At 38.9% G+C, this 21,676-nt stretch overlaps 1 protein-coding gene across 2 annotated transcripts in view; it reads right to left on the bottom strand.

The window, feature by feature from the left end:
• Positions 1-6,308: 6,308 nt before the first annotated feature.
• Positions 6,309-21,676, bottom strand: part of MAT2B (methionine adenosyltransferase 2B) — a 17,948-nt gene continuing 2,580 nt past the window's right edge. The window contains exons 1-7 of one of the 2 annotated variants that reach the window (XM_021706729.1): positions 21,643-21,669; positions 14,621-14,815; positions 12,488-12,602; positions 12,160-12,312; positions 9,468-9,661; positions 8,099-8,212; positions 6,309-7,449 (exon numbers count right to left, since the gene is read on the bottom strand). In XM_021706729.1, the coding sequence (XP_021562404.1) occupies positions 7,279-7,449; positions 8,099-8,212; positions 9,468-9,590 (408 nt within the window). In that variant the 5' untranslated portion in view covers positions 9,591-9,661; positions 12,160-12,312; positions 12,488-12,602; positions 14,621-14,815; positions 21,643-21,669 and the 3' untranslated portion in view covers positions 6,309-7,278. Of the gene's footprint in view, positions 7,450-8,098; positions 8,213-9,467; positions 9,662-12,159; positions 12,313-12,487; positions 12,603-14,620; positions 14,816-21,642; positions 21,670-21,676 lie in introns of those variants that run through there. The other variant, XM_008073600.2, reaches the window with a different exon arrangement.

Here is a 21,676-nt window from a genome sequence, read left to right as displayed (position 1 = left end):
TCTCTTCAGGTTTACATAGCCACTGCGTGTAAATTATCACTGGGATAAAAACCGGTGATAGAGAGCAGCTGGCGCCTCTGAGTCTGCTGCCACCTTGTAGGAATGTCTGAAAGGGGCTTATCGCTTTATCATTTACATCCCGTTGTAAAAGCAGAAGTTAGCCTACTAATTTGGGGCTGACAATGCTTAACCCAAGAGTTCTAAATATAAACACTACTTACGCCATTATACAATTGATCATGACCCCGGCACCCGACATATGCCTAATTCTATGGGGTCTGAGGTAGGATTTAAAGTACTAAGATTTCATTTGAGGTAGAATTTAAAGTACTAAGATTTCATAAAATACATGAGGTAGGAATACACAAAATATATAGTAAACATGAGATAGGGATATATGAAATATAGTGAACTAAACACTACTTTTACAGCAAGTATTATTTTTTAAGTTTCTTGGTTTCTTGGGTCTCTCAATAGCTCCTAAGTCTATTTTTGTCCTCTCAGAATAGCAGCAGTTCACCCCTGGTGCTGCGTGGTCCACCATACATGCCCCCAATTAAGACAGGGAGTTTCTGATTACCTCAGATTTGCTTAGGACAAGAGATATTCATTTACCAGTGAGAGCTGGCTCCGATTTTTTTTTTTTTTTTAAGCTATACAAGGTAAAACTTGACAAGTACTAAACTTTACAGTTAGGTTCTCTGGGCACCTTGTGCATCTCCCACTGTTTTTCTTCCCTCCCCTTATTATTTGTTGGTCCTTTAACACGTGTATAGTGACTACAATCCTTTTTTGCTGTCTGTATGGTGGTCTCAGTGGTCAGGAGTACTTGACAGGGGCCTTCCCAGCTGGGCTGAAGTCAATCTTTCTTTCAGGGCTTAATTAGTACCAGGTCTTCAGGTTGGTCTGCAGGCTGTTCAGAAGGAGCGTGTGGGGTAGATGTGGCTTCTAAAGCTTGTTTATTTTTTTTTTTACCCCACCTTAGAGAGATTGAATTAAGAACTTGAAGAGTTTAAGTATTACAATTTTTTTTTTTTTTAAGTTTGAATCTCACTCCATCGTCCAGGCTGGAGTACAGTGGCGCACTCACGGCCACCCCAGCATCGACCTGCTGGGCTCCAGCGATCCTTCCTCCTCAGCCTTCCAAGTAGCCAGAACTATAGGCACGTGCTACCACACTAATTTTTTTGTTGTTGTTGTCGAGACAAGGTCTCTCCAAGTTGCCCAGGCTGGTTTCAAAACTGCAGGCTCAGGCGATCCACTCGCCTTGGCATCCCAAAGTACTGGGATTACAGGCTGAGCCACCGAACCCGGCTTATTACATTTTTTAAAAGCTTAATATTATAACACAGGATTACAGGTCATTGTAAGTTACTTTTGTTTTTTACAAACTTTTAACATACCATTTTTGACATATTTATACCATTTTTTTGACATGCTTGAACTTTTTATTTTTGTCCTATACTTTCTTTTTAAAAAATTACTAACCATTTTATTACAGGACACAAATATACCATACAAGATTTTTTCCTATACAAAATGATGATGTAAAAAACCTCAATCCTTTTAAAGCTTAGTTTCCCAAAATATTAAGCACCTTTCAATTCATAACAGCAGTTAGAACTGAAGAACAGGTTATAACCAACTTAATCATATACCGAGATTTCTTTCATAAATTCCCTTGTGAACCTTATCCTGACTTCCACATACCATTGGCAACATGCTTGAACTCTCTGTCTTGCCTTGTATTTCCCTTTTTCCCAAATAACCAGTCATTTTACTTTAGGGCAAAATTTTATCATACAAAATTTTTTCATATACAAAATTATTTTTTCCTTTGCAACTTTCCTTACTAAAAATACACCTTTATGCCCTTAACTTTCTTTGTATCTCTCTATTTACTATTTTCTTTCCTTCATTTTAAAATAAATAACCTTTTAAATAATCTCCAGATCACATAAAATAACCTAAAATTTTAGTGAAAATCTAGGAAGCATGAAATTCTTAACTTTTTGTTAGATTTTAGTATATTATAGATGAGACTCTTTACATAAGCTTAGAAACATTTTTCCATACTATAACTTTCTTAATTGAAAGTAACCCAGACATTTAATGAGCTTCTAAAACAATTTTAAGATTTTCAAATCACACAAAGAGCTTACCTTTAAGCACTGTCTTATTTATATTTCCTTTTACTTATTTATAGCAGTTTGTTTAATTACTTGTGAAAACTGAGATCTTAGACAAGGTTAGATATTATTTTAAGTTATTTTCTGGCTAAGTATTTTTTTAAACTTTTTTTTCTGATTGGGCTTGGTGGCTCAGCCTATAACCCCAACACTTTGGGAGGCTGAGGCAAGTGGATTGTCTGAGCCTGCAGGTTCGAGACCAGCCCCAGTAACGTGGCAAGACCTCGTCTCTACAATAAATAAAAAAATTAGCTGGGCATAGTAGCGTGTGCCTTTGGTTCTGGCAACTTGGAAGGTTGAGGTAGAAGGATCGCCAGAGTCCAGCAGGTCGATGCTGGGATGGCCATGAGTGTGCCACTGCACTCCAGCCTGGGTGACAGATTTTTTTTTTAACCTTTTTATCCTTCAGTTTTAAATGAGTTTTCAATGTTTACAATTTAGTTAGAACTGGCTGAACTGTATAAGAAAAACAATGTTTTTTAAATTTTACCTTAAAACAGTGGTCAGGCACAGGGCTCATGCCTATAATCCTAGCACTTTGGGAAGCCAAGACAAGAGGAGTGCCTGAGCTCAGGGGTTCAAGAACAGCCTGCGCACATGGTGAGACCTCATCTCTATAATAAATTAAAAAATTAGTTGGGTGAGGTGACGCGTGCCCGTGGTTCCAACCACCTGGAAGGCAGAGGCGGAAGGATCACCTGAGTCCAGCAGTCGAGGCTGTGGTATCTGAGAGGATGACACTGCACTCCAGCCTGGTGAAAGAGTGAGACTCTGATTCCAAAAACAGAAACAAAAAAAACCTTGAAACAGTGAGCTTATCTCGACACCAGTAGCTTAGTTACTAGCAGATTTAAAGCATGCAAAAAGAGAGAAATAGTGTTTAAAGGCCTCTATTTTATCCTGTATTTGCAGGTTAACTCTTTGGACTCTGAAATTTATAACTCCAACATGAATGTGTAGACCAAATATCTGGCACCTATGTGAATTGAGAAACTAATCTGAGTTCTAGTACCCTAATATTCACCTGGGGTGTTGTCAGGATCATTCTTACCAGCTCTCTAATGGGCAGTTGGAGTTTTTGCCTTGTCTTGTTGAGCCTCAAAAGTCTTAGAGACATCCTAAAACCTCAGGGCTGATTCTCTGATTCCCTTAATTAGCAACCCCCTCAGATCCTGCATTTTTGTCCTAGCCTCTTGATAATTATTGTCCCACTCAGGATTTATACTTGGGTACTTTTGCTTGGCTGGCTGAACACCCATCCCTGGAGGGTGTTGCCATTCCCATATGGACATTCGGCCTTTTTTTGGTTCCCTAGGCCTAGAATTTTTATTCCTCATTCTCAGCTAACTTGAATACTCAACCCCACTTACTAGTTTTTCATATTCCCTGGTTGATGCCTGTGCCTGAGTTTAGCTATGCACTTGCTCCTCCCTACTGGAGGGTTCTTGGGCACCCTGAGACTTGCTTCGACCATCTCCAGCCGTTTCCCTAGCAGGAGGATGATATAGTGGATTGGGACTTGCTTCGTATCTGTGATACGATTCAGTCACATACACAGTCAATCTCCGAGATTGCCCCAACCACCAAGGTAGTACCTATAGTCTAATTTTTCCTACCTTGCCTTGTGTATGAGGTTGTCTGGTTGCTGCAATGCCTGTTTTTTTGTTTGTTTTTTCCTCCTGTGTCGCTTCTGTTCCCTCTAGAACTACAGTCTTGAGCTTCTCTGCAGTCCCACAAGCAGCCGAGGTGCCCAAGCAGAGTAGGCCACCTGAAATCAGGTGGAACACATCTCCCCCTCTGCTAGGGTCCCCCTCCCATAGATGCAGAATATCCAAACTGAGAAACAAACTCACCCATTCAAAATCAAAGGATGGACACAGACATGGAGAGCAGCAGAAATGAGACTTTAATGATGGTCTTGTAAGATCGTGTGTCTGGTGGGCAGGCACACCCAAGGTGGTTACAAGTTTCTTATTTCCTAGTGTGTGATCCCCTCCCCTGGTTTCTCATTGACAAATACAGGGGTCACAATTTTTCCCAGATGTTGCCTAAGCAGTTTTGGGTCCAAAAAAGGTTAAAATAAGTACTTGTTGCTATTTGGAGGGTTCAAGCTTTTTAAGTAAGTTTTATTTCCCCAAGATATGACTATTCCTACATCTCCCTTTGTTTTGTCTTTTGGTCAAGTCAGCAATGAATCATTTATTGTTCTTCAATGACATGACTGTTACTAGCCTTCCTCTGTTTAGTCTTTTGGTCACATCAGCAAACCTTACTCTTTTCTGGAAATGAATAATTTATTGCCCTTTACACCTATAAAGGACATTATTGGGACAACTGATGAAATGTCAATAGGGCTTGTAGATTATAAAATTGAAGTCAACGTTGATTTCTTGATTTGGATTATTATATCATGAGGTATGTGGAAGCACATCACTATTTTTAGAAAATATACCCTAAAGTGTATATAGTAAAGCATTGTGTCTTCAACTTACTCTTAAATGGTTTAGGGGGAAAAAAGATATACAATACTGTGTGTGCATGTGAAGAGAGAAAAATAAAAATGACAGTATAAATATGGCTCAATGCTGCCAACTGGGGGATCTGGAAAGAAAAATTATGGGCAATCTTTATGCTATCATGGCAACTTTCTATAAGGTTGAAGATGTTTAATGACTTTTTTTTTTTTTTTTAAAGGACATTGTTTATAACTAATATAAAACAACCTCCAAGTAAAAAAACCTCAAAAGTTCAGGAAAATACGTATTATGGCACTCTGTGTAAAGGAGTGATGGTGAAAGGAGAAACATGTATGTGTGTGAGCATGTGTTCTTACATATGCAAAGTACCTCTAGAAACTTGCAAGGAATGAACTGATCTACACTGTTTCTTCGATCGATAGAAAATGGGTGGCTGAAGAATAATGCTTTTTACTCTGTGAAACTTGATTTTGTACTACACGAAATGTAGTAACTAGAAAAAAAAAAAAAAAAACCCAACAAAATGTGTTAATTCAGTGGTTGCCAACCAAATGCAATGCCAGGTTGGCAACCTCAGAATCACCTGGGAAACATTAAAATCAGATTATCAAGCCTCAATCCCTGAAATTCTTCTATTTGAGTTGGTCCAGGTAGGACTCAGGTTATCAGTAACATTTTTCCAGTTAATTCCAAAACAGTAGGGAATTGAGAATTACTATTATAACCAAAGCAACCAAACTGATCTCCTCTTAACCCTAAATTCTTAGTAAATTAGGAAGTTAGCAATAAATACCTTGTGTCCAATGAGGGAATAAAATCATAATGTGGGAGAAGAATATCCCAAAAGTGAAACCAGAAAATCTTAAACCAGGGTTTGCACTGACCTCTAAATAGAAGACAAGTCATACAAGTCACTTGATCTTTCTGGCTTCCTTATTAAGGACCTAAAATATTGTTGAAGTTAACGTTAGCTGAAAATTACATAATATGTGTAATACACTCACATACACTATCAATTTTTCAGAAAAACATTGTCTGTAAACCCACAGCTAACTCTTGAACGTGGGTTTAAACTGTGGGTCCACATACACATATGCTCTTCTGCCTCTGCCACAGCAAGACCAGCACCTACTCCTCAGCCCACTCAACACTGAAGATGAGGATGAAGACCTTTATTTATGGTTATCCACTTCCACTTAATGAATAGTAAATATATTTTCTCTTTCTTATATTTTTTAAAATAGCATTTTCTTTTCTCTAGCTTGCTTTATTGTAAGAATACAGTATATATATAACACATATATATACAACACATTTTGTATGTAATGTCTTATGTATATATGTATTATATATCATATATGATCTATATAATATATATGTGGGTGTATATATACACACACAAACACAGAGTATGTGCCAAGTGTTCATGCTACCAGTAAGGGTTCCTTCCACTCAGCAGCAGGCTATTGGTAACTAAGTTTTTGGCAAATTAAGTTTTGACTGTGAGTGTTGACACTCCTAACCTCCAAATTTTTCAAAAGGGTCAACTGTATAATGTAACAAGATTATATAGCTATTATTTTTAGTTTAAAAAGTGAGCAGGCACAAGTAGATACCATCTGTAACATTCTGAATCGAGTGGTAAATTTACCAGCATTCATTTTATTGTTGTTTTATATCTCAATATATAATAGCTATATTCTTTTGTATACATCAGATGTTACATGATAAGAATGTAATTTTCAAAAAATTAAAACAAAAGAACAACTAGAAGTTTGGTCCTTACATTTAAAAAGAGAAGTGAATACAAGTAAACTAAGCATTACATGCCAGCAGTACATATTTTTTATTACTCTTCATGAAGGGTCAAAAGACTCACAAGGCCCATTATTATGAGTACAACCACACATATGAAATATCACTTAGCGACATGGAGTGAAAAGGAGTTATATATTTATATTAAAAAAATACACGTTTGCATTCAAAGTTTGCCTAGGGAAAAAATACACATACACACTCTCTCAAGTGCTCACCATACACTGCTAGAAAAGCAGGAGGCATCAAGCTGTAGAAGTTCTAATATACATAAATGTTGAAATATCTCAAGCATAAAAACTGTATGTACGTTGCAAAAATAAAGTTTCTTTCTTCAAACATTTTTGATCTGAGCTCAAGCAAAGCAAATAATGAACAAATGATTTTTGTATTTCACACATTTTAAAACAATCAACATTAAAGGGTCAATAGCTGCAAAAACCCCTGAAAATATGGAGATTATGGAATGAACAATGCTTTTCATCCAGACAAAAAGTCTACAGCAATCTGTTTCATTCTGGCTCTCAAATATTTAAGAATCATAATTTAATATGCTCAAATTACAAGTTAAGCCAGAACAAAATGATAAAGAGAAAAATTACGGCAAACAAGGCATCACTGCCCTTTAGCTTCTTTAGACAATTTCACTAGTGCAAGAGCATCATTTACCTGAAAGATCATAAGAGTCACAATTAAAGAGTACTCATACAAAACTATTTCCTTTTATCTTTAAAAAGTGCCACATACTGTACTTTTCATTAAAAAAACAAAAACAGAAACAAAAACAAAACAACAAACTAATGAAAGACTGTTTGCCTCCATCTCTTGTCAATGAGGAAAGGCCAAAGGGATTCTTTGATTCCAACTCGAAATGGTGTTCGCTGGCCAATGCCCAAGGTCTCTAATTTGGAGCAGTCAAGCTGAGCATTTCTTGGGCGCTGTGCTCCTAGGACAGGGCTGTCAGTAATCTAAACAAAGCAAGCACAAAAAAAGTAAATGAAAGGCCACATCTTGAGGTTTTATATTTGCTACTTCATTTTGCTACTTCATTGTGCAAGAAATCTGATTTGACCATTCTAGATAAACAAAATACCTGCTACAAACAAGACATTGCTTTTTTTTTCTTTTTTAAAGTCAGGGTCTCACTCTGTTACCCAGGCTGGAGTGCAGCGGCACCATCACGGCTTATCACAGCCTCAACCTCCTGCGCTCAAGTGATCTTTCCTCCTGAGTAGCTGAGACTACAGGTGCATGCCATCATGTCCAGCTAAATTTTTTGATTTTTTTTTTTTTTTTTGTAGAGATGAGGTCTCGTTGTGTTGTTTAGGCTGGTCTTAAACTCCTCTCGCCTTGGCCTTCCAAAGTGCTGAGATTAGAGGTGTGAGCCACCGGGCTTGGTCAAGACAATAAATACTTTTTCTACAAACTTCAATACTCATGATCTTTTTTAAAATGATAATTTAGCATGATAAACTGCATGATAAACTGCCAACATTCAAGTAAAGTTCGTTGTGATTAGTACTGAGAAAGGAAGTTATCCAAAACAAGAAAAATGTTACCAAATAATACAAACTATACTATTGAATCTGGAGAAGGTTTTAAACATCATGCACTTACAGGTCTTAAGTGACTGCTGGGGAGGTTGAAGGCATCTGCAATTGCACATGCCATTTCATACTTAGTCATCTGTTCATTGCCAGACCAGTGAAAAGTTCCCTTAATTGATGGATCCTAAGAATACAATAAATGCAAAACAGTTTCAACTTTTTGAGCTGAGTAGAAAAGGTTTGACAAGAAGGCTAATTTTACAAGTTCAAGGACTAGAATGCAACCCTCCTTTCCTGGAATGCTTTTGACAAGATGTCTAAAATCAAATTCCTACAAATATTTCCTAAACATAAAAAAGCAATTTCCAGAATTCAGTTTTAAGAATTTTTAAAATTAAAAAAGAAAAAAGGCTCCAATTAGTGGGAATGCTAAAAATGACTGGATATTTTTATGGAAACACAGTAAAATTTAGTGAGTATTTTTAATTATTCTAAGCTAAAACCAAAACTTAACAGAACCATTTTTCAAGATAAACTAATTATAATTAGTTAAACATTCTTACATACTGTCATGGTAGGTATTCAAAATATATATACATTTTTTATATTAAGAAACTGTGGTTACACTATTATCAATATTCTAAACTAATTGGTCTCTAGTCTTCTCTATATGGATATAGTATTTAAGTACCGACTTTTTGAAATGTTTAAAATTAACTACGATTCAAGTGTCTAAAAAAATACAAATTATTCTTAAAGTAGCTAAAATGAATACCTACTTGACTTCTTCTTTGGTATTATGTATCTTAAGTACCTTCTTAAAAGACATAAGGTGATTATTTTGTTACCCAAAGAAAAAGTACAAGTTTTTCATCATCTTGCAATAAAATAAATAACGGAGTCTACAGTATATAATACATAAATTCAAACACAGGGCATATTTTTGCTCTTTATGAATATAGTCTACTATCTATAAACTTTTGTTTGATCTTCTAGTTTTATTTTTTATTCTTATGAATCAGAATCTCCCTCTGTCACCCAGGCTGGAAAGCAGTGGCACACTCAGAGCCACTGCAGTCTTGACCTGCTGGGGCTCAGGAGATCCTTCTGTCTCTGCCTTCCAAGTAGCTGCAACTACAGCCATGCGCTACCATGCCCGGCTAATTTTTTGATTCATTGTAAAGACAATTTCTTGCCATGTTTCCCAGGCTGGTCTCAAACCTGTGGGCTCAGACAATCCTCTTGCCTTCAGCTTCCAAAGTGCTGGGATTATAGGTGTGAGCCACCACACCCGGCCTGGTCTTCTAGCTTTAAAATGACACTTTAAGCTTTCACTCATTAATACTCCAAGGATAGCTATAAAAGCTCAAGCATGAAAACAACGAAGTGGATCTCTGCTGAGATGGAAGCGGGGGAGCCCTTCCTTCCAAGACTCTCACCAGCATTCGCTTTTCCGCTAGCTGCCGGCACACCATGGCTACGTCCTTGACGTGTGTGGGGAACCTCTGCTGCCAGTGGTCCATGTTTGCTGACTTGTTGCTGAACTGTACCTTATCGAACATAATGGTCACAGCACTCTCTTCAAGCTTTTCAACTTCCCCATACAAAATAGGAATCCTCAAAACAGCAGCTCCTAGAGATGAATCAGAGGAGTTAATATTTTAAAGCTGACTGGTTCTTAACTTTTGTTGTAAGAGGAAGGTGTGTGGATTTAAACAAAGGAAAAATCTTGCCTTTTAATAAAAATATGCCCAAATGACACATTCACTTGCAATAAGACCAATTTTTAAAATATGCAAGATCATATTTGCTAAGTGTCTTCTGTCATTTGAAATATTTTTTATATACAACTTCTAATGCCAGGCACAATGGCTCATGCCTGTAATCTTAGCACTTTGGAGGTCAAGGGAGGAGAATCGCTTGAGCACAAGAGTTTGAGACCAGCCTGGGCAACATAGGGAGATCTGGTCCCTACAAAAAATTAGCCTGGTGTGGTGGCACCTGTAGTCTCAGCTACTCAGGAAGCTGAGGCGGAAGAATTGCCTGAACCCAGGAGGTCAAGGCAGCAGTGAGCTGATTGTGCCACTGCACTCCAGCCGGAGTGAAAGAGACTCCAACTCAAAGAAAACACTCCTACATTATTATGATCATTAAAAATAAAATCACGACAACCAAATGTAATAGACAGCACTTGAGTGGATGCTAGATTAAAAAATAATCTTTTGGGACAACTGGGAAAATTCCTGAATAGACCTATATTTTATTGCAGAACTATATTATAATGTCAAATTTCCTGAGTGTGATAACTGCATTGTAATTATGTAAAGAAAATTCTTGCTGTTAGAGGAGACATAATGACGTATTTGGGGATGAAATTTAACTATCAATGGGTTTGGCAAAAGTATATGTATAAAACAAATGTGAGCTGAGAACGGTGGCTCATGCCTATAATCCCTGTACTTTGGGAGGCCCAGGTTGGAGGACCTGACCTCTTCAGTCCAGGAATTTGAAAAGAGCTTGGGCAATACAGCGAGACCCTGTCTCTACAAAAAAAAAAAAAGAAAGAAAAGAAAAAAAAAAATCAAAAAATTTACCAGGCTTGGTGGCATCTGCCTATAGTCTCAGCTGCTCAGGAGGCTAAAGTAGAAGGATCACCTGAGCCCAGGAGGTTGAGGCTATAAGTGAGCCCTAATTGTGCCACTGTACTCCAACCTGGGTGACAGAATGAGACCCTGACTCAAAAAACAAAAACAAACAAAAAACAAATGTGGCAAAACATTAACATTTGGCAAATTTATGTAAAGGGTATGTGAGTGTTCACATTATTCTTACGATTGATTAAGGAATTTTGAGGTACTTATATATTAGTCCCTGATGAGGGGATACAATAGTCTTTGGATAGTGAATATCCTTAACTAAAATCGACAAACATTTTCTTTTTTTTTTTGAGTTGGAGTTTCACTCTGTCACCCAGACTGGAGTGCAGTGGCCGCTCCCGGCCACCGCAGCCTCTACCTGCTGGGCTCCGGCGATCCTTCCGCCTCAGCCTTCCAAGTAGCAGGAACTACTGGCGCGCTATCACACCCGGCTAATTTTTTTTGATTTATTGTAGAGATGAGGTCTCGCCTGCCCAGGCGGGTCTCGAACCAGCAGGCTCAGGCAATCCACTCACCTCAGCCTCCCAAAGGCGCGGGATTACAGGTTGAGCCACTGAGCCTGGCTACATTTTCTTTTTAAGTTAAATTCATGTTGAAACTTAATCCCCAATGCAACAGTGGTGGGCCATGCGCGCTCTGGGAGGCTTTTCAGGTCATGAGGGCTCTACCCTCATAAAAAGATTGGTGCCATTACAAAAGGGCTTGAAGGAAGGACCTTATCCCTTTTTACTCTTCTGCCATGTGAGGAAACATTGTTTCTACCCTCCGGAGGATGGAGCAAAAAGACCTTCACCAGTTGCTGGCACCTTGATCTTGTATTTCCCAGCCTCTAGAACTAAGAGAAATAAATGTATGTTCTTTATAAGTTGTTTAGTTGGTGGTGTTCTGTTATAGCAGCACAAAACAGACCAAAACAAATATATTCAAGCATGACTTCTGCAGGATAATTTAGAATACAAGACCACTGAAAAACCAGATGTCCATTAGTAAGGTATCCTATACCAGGGGCTGCTTTACAAGGACATAGGTACAGCCTAAGGCGGTCATTTTAGTGCAGGAGATCATTAAATTAAGTACTATGCAGCTACCGATAGCAATAAGATACCTCAGAGCTGGCTCAACATGTACTGAAAGGCAAAGATGTGGAGGAAAAATCAGGTAACGAAGCAACATACACATATATATTTGGGTACACAAAATGATTTCATACATAACTACACTTGGTGCTTATCTCCCTGAGGCAGAATTTATGGGAATTTTCATTCTTTATAAGGAAGAATTCACAAAGTAGTTAACCTTTAGAATATAAAAAATTCTTATTTTTCTTTTTTATTAAATGCATTCCAGTTTTTCTCTCAGGATTTGTAGTCCTTGACTAATTTTTTTAAACTAAAAAATTCTCTCTCTATATATGTATAAATCATAAAAAGGAGTCCTTTTGAAAACAATCAGGGCTAGAGAGATTATGTCTTACCTAAATTGTTCTCCAGGACAGCCTTTTCGCCTTCTAATTTTGTTTTGCCATATAAATTTAGGGGACTTGGTATATCTTCCTCTCTATAAGGTGGATTTGTTCCATCAAATACATAATCTGAGCTAATGTAGATGAGAAATGCTCCAATTGCAGCTACAAAAAAAAGATAAATCTGTTAAATTTTTACATGTCATTATTCTTTAATGAAATTTAGAATGGTTGTTCTTCATGATTTATAAAAACAAATCTTACAATCTACAGAACTTTAGTCTTTAAAAACTTAGCGATCATTTAATATTTTATGAAGATTTTATAAAGCCATCATTACCTGCTTCCTTTGCTAAATTCCCAGAAGCATCCACATTAAGTTGAGAAGCAGCATCTGGCTGATTTTCTACAACATCTGGTCTTCTCTCTGCTGCACAATGTACTATGACATGGGGCTGGAAGTTAAGCATTTATGTATTTTTAACCCCAAACAGAATGAAACAGAGGAATTATAGCCTTCTTACAGTAAGTTAATCCAGTGCATTAAATCACCATTCCCTTAACTAAGAAGAAATAATTGTAATTTTTAATATTTTTTAAGAAATGGGGTCTCAATACGTCATATAGGCTGGTTTTGAACTCCTGGCCTCAAATGATTTTTCCACTTTGGTCTCCCAAAGGGCTGGGGTTATAGACATGAGTCACTACATCCAGCCCATGGTAGTTTTAATATGGTTCTGTCATGCTTCTCTTTTTTCTCCCAAGGTTCAAGAGTCTGTAAAATATATATAGGCACTGAGAAGGAAAGAGTAATTTAGTAATCCTTAGACAAAACTAGAAAAAACTGTGTCAACAACTGTATTTCTCCATCAAAACAAGCTTTGTCCCCAGTTTGGATGAGAGAAAAGACCTATCATTTATGCAATTAATATTACCTAGGGCCAGGCTCGGTGGCTCAGCCTGTAATCCCAGCACTTTGGGAGGCCAAGGTGAGTGGACAGCCTGAGTTCATGGGTTTGAGACCAGCCCAGGCAACTTGGCGAGACCTTGTCTCTACAATAAAATAAAAAATAGCCGGGCGTGGTAGCACGCGTCTGTAGTTCCAACTACTCAGAACCTGAGGCGGAAGGATCGCTGGAACCTAGCAGGTTGATGCTGGGGTGGCTGTGAGCATGCATGTCACTGCACTCCAGCCTGGGAAAAGAGGTGAGATGTCAACTCAAAAAAAAAAAAAAAAAAAAAATATATATATATATATAAAACCTAAATATTTAATAAATCTCTGCCAAAGAGAAAATATCAACTGCAAATTAATATATTCAAATCTCTTTAGCCAATTGTTAAAAAAATAAACTAAACCGGGCTCAGTGGCTCAGGCTGTAATCCCGTGCCTTTGGGAGGCTGAGGTGAGTGGATTGCCTGAGCCCGCGGGTTCGAGACCCGCCTGGGCAGCGAGACCTTATCTGTACTAGATAAATCAAAAATCAGCCGGGCATGGTAGCACATGCCTGTAATTCCGGCTACTTGGAAGGCTGAGGCGGAAGGATCGCCGGAGCCCAGCAGGTCGAGGCTGCGGTGGCCGAGAGTGGCCACTGCACTCCAGTCTGGGTGACAGAGTGAGACTCCAACTCAAAAAAAAAACTAGTCACAAAAATTATATTTCCAGTTGAACATTTAATATGTCACCTAGAGGACAGGCACTGTGGGAGAAGCCAGGATTCAAAGCTAGTGGAAAAGGTGGTATCTGGTTCCCAGCACCTGAGCTAGCTCTAAGATCTGGGAAAGCCACCAACAGGCAGAGCTAGGGAACACGCATACCAAGCTTTCTCCTTCAAGAATTACTTGAAGAAGTATGATCTGAGAAATGTTTTCAAACCTGAATGTACATAATTCTGGGATGCTTCTTAAATAACATCCTGGGTCTCATCACAGATTAATTAAATGAAAATCTCTGGGAGCAAGGCCTGAGAACAAGTTTCCTAAGTGATCCTGATGTAGGTGCTCCTTGGACTACACTTTCAGACATAACCTGAACTCTAGATTTCATCAGTGGTGAAATAAAACCTCAATTTTTCTATGACTTTATACTTTTTCTGTGACTATGTCCAGCATGTTATTTAATTTCTGAGCCCGCTTGCTCAGCTCTAAAATGGAAATAATATTTTACAGTGTTGTTAGGTTTACAGTACCATTCAAAAGGCATTTGTAGACGAAGTATTACTTAGAAGGCACTCTACAAACTAAGCTTTGATAAAATGCTTCATATTTCTGTCTTTGCCAACCTGAATCAATCTAACCTTTTCATGAATTATACATGCCTTACCATACTAAAAAAAAAAAAAACCACTATATATTGTTGCTGCATAACAGGTTAGAGCCTTCAAGGACCGTAACTTCCTTGAAAGCAAAGACATTTTCTATATCATCCAGACACTCTTTATATACTTCATATATATGTTAAACGAAACCATACCTCAAAATCATGAATAATATGATGAACTGCATTAGAATCCAACAGATTAACCTGTTCAAATTTTGGTCTTGCTCTTCTAAAACCACAGCCAACAGCATGCCAATTATTCTGCTGAAATTCTTTGTATACAGCTCTGCCAAGAAGCCCAGTGGCACCAGTAACCAGAACCCGCCTATTGGGGATATTAACTTCCTCCTAAAAGGAGAAAGGGGGAAAAAAGGATTATTTACTTTGAAAATAAGTCTCAAAGAAACTAGTCATCATCATTGTTCACTAAATATCTCAACTCTAAACACTTTAATTCATGTCTCCTATCTGCAAGTCAATTCTAATATTCAGTTATAACAAAGATTAATTAAGCGGAGCATGGCGGCTCACGCCTGTAATCCCAGCACTTTGGGAGGCTGAGGCAAGAGGATTGTCTGAGCTCAGGGTATGGAGACCAGCCTGAGCAACGTGGCAAGACCTTGTCTACAATAAATTAAAAAATGAGCTGGGCTCGGTGGCTCAGCCTGTAATCCCATGCCTTGGGAGGCTGAGGTGAGTGGATTGCCTGAGCCCGCGGGTTTGAGACCCACCTGGGCAAGTTGGCAAAACCTCATCTCCAAAATAAATAAAAAAATCAGTCGGGTGTGGTAGCGCATGCCTGTAATTCCGGCTACTCGGAAGGCTGAGGTGGAAGGATCGCTGGAGCCCAGCAGGTCGAGGATGCGGTGGCCAGGAGCGGCCACTGCACTCCAGTCTGGGCAACAGAGTGAGACTCCAACTCAAAAAAAATGAGCCAGGTGTGGTGGCGTATGCCTGTGGTTCCAGCTACTTGGACTGAGGCAGAAGGATTACCTGAGCCCAGAAATTCCAGGCTGTGGTGGCCGTGAGCGTGCCACTGCACTCCAGCCTGGGTGACAGAAGACTCTGACTCAAAAAAACAAAAAATCCCCAAAGATGAAACAACCTGTATTAAAAACTGTACAACTTAAGAAAAAATTTTAATCTTACCCAAGGAAAAGAACATAAGGTGATATTACAAGGAATTACATAGTTAGATTTACATATCCTATGTAAATAGAAAATTGTATTTTTATGATTGATAATGCCCAAATGAGTAAAAAACAGAAATTCTTTTTTTTACTTTTGCTCCAAGAACCTAAATAATAAACATCAACTTTAACTATGTTCTTTAATTTATAAAAATGTACTATTTGTCTTGCTCCTAAACAGATGACAGAAGGTGCTCTTTGTTTTAAGCTTACTTATTTATTTTTTTTACCCCTCCCCTGCCCCAAGCGTACTTATTTTATGGCCTGATTATTTTGGGTCTTATCAGTCAATATATTTACAAGTTGACATTTCTGATCTTCAGATTTTATTCCTAAATTTTATTTTAAATCTCAATGGCTTATCCTATTTTAATGGGTCTGATAAGAGAATTATTCAACATTTCAAAAGAATTTATATGGAGAAAAATAAATTTGGTCTTTACAACACTAATATGCTTTCTAAGTTTAATCAAATTGGTAAGTTCCTCAGTTAACCTAAATTTTCCTATATGGAACAATTAAGATTAATAATCACAGATTGAGGATAAGACAAAAATTAAAATATTTTAAAATTTATCTGTACCGCTGTGAAAAAAAAATCCCTAACATGCAGAAAAAGAACCACTATTTAGGAAACAATTTAACTTCTGTGTTTCCAAGGCTTAGTTTCAAAAATGTTCCCTTTTCCCAAGATGGGTAACACCAAGTTTCCTCCCTGACTCTTGCATAAAGACTAGTTTACTATTTGGGAAAAAAAAGTTAAATTTTACCAATTTGAGGCCATTTCAAGAGTTGTCACAGTCATGTAATTCTGAGCTGTCAAAAACATAAACTATGTATACAATAAACGAAGACCTTTCCTTGTTAGCCCTTAGTTCAGTTAAAGTACTTAGACTACATACACATCTAAAACAAAGATACCAATATCAGGTATTTCTAGCATATGAAAAACCTAAAATGAAAACACTAACAGGGAAACCCAGTAAAGGTAAATTCTTAGGATTACACTTCTTTAGTTCAACCAAATTCAAGACATTTTAAAAGTTGAAAGAAGCCGGGCTCGGTGGCTCAGCCTGTAATCCTTCGCCTTTGGGAGGCTGAGGTGAGTGGATTGCCTGAGCCCGGGGGTTCAAGACCCACCTGGGCAACTTGGCGAGACCTCATCTCTACAATAAATCAAAAATTAACCGGGCATGGTAGCGCGCGCCTGTAGTTCCAGCTACTTGGAAGGCTGAGGCAGAAGGATCGCCAGAGCCCAGCAGGTCGAGGCTGCGGTGGCCGGGAGCGGCCACTGCACTCCAGTCTGGGCGACAGAGTGAGACTCCAACTCAAAAAAAAAAAAAAAAAAAGTTGACAGAAATTTCATCCAGGCTGTTGGAAAACTTGGCTCTAAGCCACCAACTGATCTATGAAAACAAGGATTTCAGCCAACAAAATATTGTCTTTGAATTCTGCAAGAAAACAGCTCTACAAAGACAGAACTGTAAAGAGAAGAAAACAAGCCAAGTCTAGTAGTAGCAGACAATGAGAAAACAATTTAATAAGAGATAAATACTGTAAAGATTCCTGGGAACCAGCCAGGGCAACAAACATAGCAAAATTTTGTCTCTACAAAAAAAAAATTAGATATGGTGGTATGCACCAGCAGTCCCATCTATGTGGGAGGCTTACACAGGAGGACTGCTTGAGCCCAGGAGTTGGGGACTGCGGTGATCTGTGATCGTTCACTGCACTCCAGCCTGAGCAACAGAACAAGATCCTGACTCAAAAAAGATTCTTGGACAAATATTGTAAAAGATAAATGATTCTGTTTCTTGCTTCATACAAGAGAAGCAAATGAACATGCGGCCATTCTCAGGCTGGTGGTTCTCCAGCTTCAGTGTGGTTCAGAATCACTTGGAGGACTTTCAGATCCTGCAGGGCTGGGGTGGAATCTGACAATCTGTATTCCTACCAAGTTCCCAGGTAATGCCGACTACGGTGGAGACTACACTTTGAGGATCACTGTGCTCTTGAACTCCAGGAAAGTTCAAGGCTTTTATAAAGATTCATTTCTCTTATTCAAAGAAACCAAAACGTGCCATCTACCTTTCTAGAAGTGACAATATCTTTCCCCTTTAAAAAGAAAAACTAGAAATCAAAGCCAAAGTGTTATGCAATCCACAAAGCTTATTAAACAGTGAACCAAGAGCTCTGTGTACTTCATCAATTCTGTGAAGCATACTTTTTCCTCATTTTAATGTCTACTAAATGAATGAAAAATATTTAAATCTTATTAATGTGCCATAATTTGGCAGCGTTTTTGCTGTCCTAGTGCATCTTAAAATAAGAGCCTAGATTATCTAATCAAAAGTATCTTAGGTGATGAAATACAGTATTCAGTTTCAAGAGCAAGGATCTTTAGGAAATATAATACACTTAAAAAGAAATTAAGGTTGCAGGGAGAAAATGCAACTTTCTCTCTTGATACCCTGGGATACTAAGGTTCCTAGAAGAAAATATGAAACAGTGCATAATACCTAGTAGTCAGATGTCAATGTTTAAAAATTATGTATTTATTTATTTGAGTCAGAGTCTCACTGCCTTCTAGGCTCAGGTGATACTCCTGCCTCAGCCTTCTGAGTAGCTAGGACTACAGGCATGTGCCACCAGATCCAGTTAATTTTTTTAAAAAATTTCTTGTAGAGACAAAGGTCTTGCTATGTTGCCCAGGTTGGTCTTGAACTCCTGGGCTCAACCAATCCTCTCGCCTTGGCCTCTGTAATCCCTTTGCTGGGATTATAGGCATGAGCCACTGCGATCAGCCAAGATTTATTCTTCTTCTTCTTTTTTTTGAGACAGGGTTCTCATGCAGTGGTGCCATCACGGCTCACTACAACCTCAACCTCCTGGGCTCAGGCAATCCTCCCACCCTAGCCTCCTGAGTAACTGTGTCTATAGGTGATTGCCATCATGCCTGGCTGATTTTTCTATTTTTTGTAGCAACAGTGTGTCACTTTGTTTCCCAGGCTGTTCTCAAACTCCTGGCCTCAAGCAACACCTCCCCCACCTTGGCTTCCCAAAATGCCAGGATTATGGGCATCAGTCACTACTCTAGGTCGCCTAGCTGGCCAAGAATTCTTTACTCTTTTGAGAAAGGATCTGAACTGCAAGTATTTACTGAAATGGAAATGATACAGTACAACCTTCTATTTGAAAACTATCGTTTTATATAAACACACATCATACCTTTTGATCACAAGAACAGCTTTGTAAGGGAAGATATTATTTCCAAAGTCAGCAACCTGAAGTCTAAAGATGTTAAAAAGTTTTGTCCACAGTAAAAGGTAAAAAGCTGCAATCAGAACTTGAGTCTTCTTGCAAAAGCTGTGGTCAAGCTAAATACACTGAATTTTGTCTCAATCCTCTGGGTCTACATTTGCTTTCATACATGATCCAGGTTTTATCTATTCTGCCACAAACTGTCGTATGGAGAAGTTATTCCATCTCTGTTGATCTAATTCCACACTGGTAAAATGAGGCATTTGGACAAGATGACTAAGGCTCTTCTAGCTTTAAAATTCTACATTTCTAACATTTTCTATATTATCCTTACCGCAGAGTCTGAATAGAGTGGAAGGAGCTTCATTTACTTAAACAAGGTAATTTTCCTCCAAATATGCATTACACTGAAATTAAAAAGATGCCAAACAGAAATCTCTAACAGTACTCTGTCTGAAGCTTTTTAAAGGTATATTGTTTTGTTGGGGTTTTTAAGGAAAAGAAACATCCCTCTAAAAAAAAATCACTTTGAACTTTCACTCCATAAATTATTTTAGTTGATATAACACAGGAATGTCCAAACACTTCAGGGTACTCAGAATGAAAGAATAAAAAGCTGTCTAGTTCACCCAGACCAAAATAAAGAGTTGAAAATATTTTGCTTGCTTGATGTTTACTTTCTCAATTTTCATTACATGTGTAAAGAAGACCTAACATCAGTTTAAGTTACTCTAAACTAGATGCCTGGTACCCTTGGATGTATGGAATTCAACCACTTTATGTGATCAGATTTCTAGACACCAAAAAAATTCTTGAAAAATTAAAGTAAATGTAGAGTTACTTTTCTTATTATGTTATCTAATCAAATGATACCAAATTGTATAAGCAATGGGAGATAAATAGCTATTTCTCAATGGCACAAAACAGTACTCTAGGTCAGAGATTCCTACTTTAGCACACTTGCATTAATTTTTACCAAAATGTTGCACAAAAGTAAAAAATAAAATATCACTAATAGATGGAGGAGGAATCTTCTTAAATTTTAGTGGCGGCTGGGCACGGTGGCTCAAGCCTGTAATCCCAGCACTTTGGGAGGACCAGGCGAGAGGATTGCCTGAGCCCGCAAGTTTGAGACCAGCCTGGGCAACATGGTGAGACTTCATCTCTACAATAAATCAGACTAGCCGGTGTAGTAGCGCGTGCCTGTAGTTCCCGCTACTTGGAAGGCTGAGGCGGAAGGATCGCCGGAGCCCAGGGAGTCGACGCTGGGGAGACCGTGAGCTTGCCACTGCTCTCCAGCCTGGGCGACGGAGTGAGACTCCTACTCAAAAACAAAAAACAAAATTTTTTTAGTGGCAAACATAATAGTAATACTGTTAGTAATATTTTCAGAAACTTTTAATTTGACAGTTTAATATATTTTTTTTAATTCCCCTAGAGGCAGACCTTTGAGTAGACACTCCTAGGCTTTAAAGAATTTCTTAAAATCCCCTGACTACTTAGATGAAATTGGTCTAACTCCTGCTGTCACCCTATTGTACCCCAAAGACAGTTTTATTAACAAGGACCACTAAGGGTTGCTTTTCTAACATTACCTATAAAACAATTCCCATGCTCAGGAGCAAGTTTTAATCCTACAGGTTTTGAGAGAACAAAGGTATGTGCCAAAGTCTTAGTCGTTCCATGTTTAATGAAAGAAAACATAAAAAGCCATTTTCTTTCCTGAACTACCACTGTGACAGTAGATTAACCTTTACACAACACACCCACACTCGAAAACAAACATGCAACATGCACGCAGCACGGTTTAAGGAACAGAGAGGTTTAAATAGACCATCTGTCCTAATTTTACCCTAAAAGACTCTGTCATTTAAAAACACTAAATACATTTTGAAAGCACAAAAACTTTGCATTCTCAAAAACCACCATCACCTTTATTCTCTCCGGTCTCCAAAAGACCTATTAATCTGGGCATTAGCAGTCTTTTACAGCCAGTGCCGGATGTATTCTGTGGACTGATGAAAGCTGGGGGCCTGACATGAAGCGGGCAGCGGATGGGGAGACACCAGGGATGAATCTCCCAGTTCTCTTTTGCAAAACTGCCCAGTGGTTCAAAGCCTGAGAGTCAAACAAACCCTAACTGAATCCCCGGCTCCAACCTTACTGAACGAACTCGGGTCGTCGCCCCGTCTATGCCTTAGTTTTTTCATCTGCAAAATAAAACAACAGCAGTATTTCATAGTTATGAGGATTAAAGTAAAGCCCGCAAAGCGCGTAACACGAGTGCCTCGTACAAACTGAGTTCAGTTAAGTTGTCACCTCCAATACTGTTATTTCTGATTTGCTACCTTTCCTCCTCCTTTCTCAAAGCTGCGAACTTGTAGGACCGAGGACTATGAACCACAAGACGAAGAACTGGAGAAATGGAAACCCCTCTTCGTCCCCAGGAGCAGACACAGCGAACTCGAAAACAAAACCTGCACCTCCTCGCTCCCTGCCGCAGTGGCTGGAAAGGATAACACCGACGGCTGCCGGCGCCGAGGTAAACACGCGGTGGCGCCGCCCTGGGCTCCGACGCCGGAAAGGCGGCACCGGGACGACTCCCGGCCCGGCCTCCCACTTGCGCGGGATGCGCCCGGAGAGCCCCCCGCGCCCCCGCGGTCGTGGGTCGTCCTCCTCCCCGGTCCCGGCTCCTCGTGGAGACCCCTGGGCCGACTCCCTCACCTCCACCAGCCGGCAGCTCCCGGGAACAAAGTGG

Source organism: Carlito syrichta, unplaced genomic scaffold (genome assembly GCF_000164805.1).
Source record: "Carlito syrichta isolate Samal-C Ts95f unplaced genomic scaffold, Tarsius_syrichta-2.0.1 Scaffold315958, whole genome shotgun sequence".
Taxonomy (NCBI): domain Eukaryota; kingdom Metazoa; phylum Chordata; class Mammalia; order Primates; family Tarsiidae; genus Carlito; species Carlito syrichta.
This window is presented reverse-complemented; position numbering and strand designations above follow the sequence as displayed.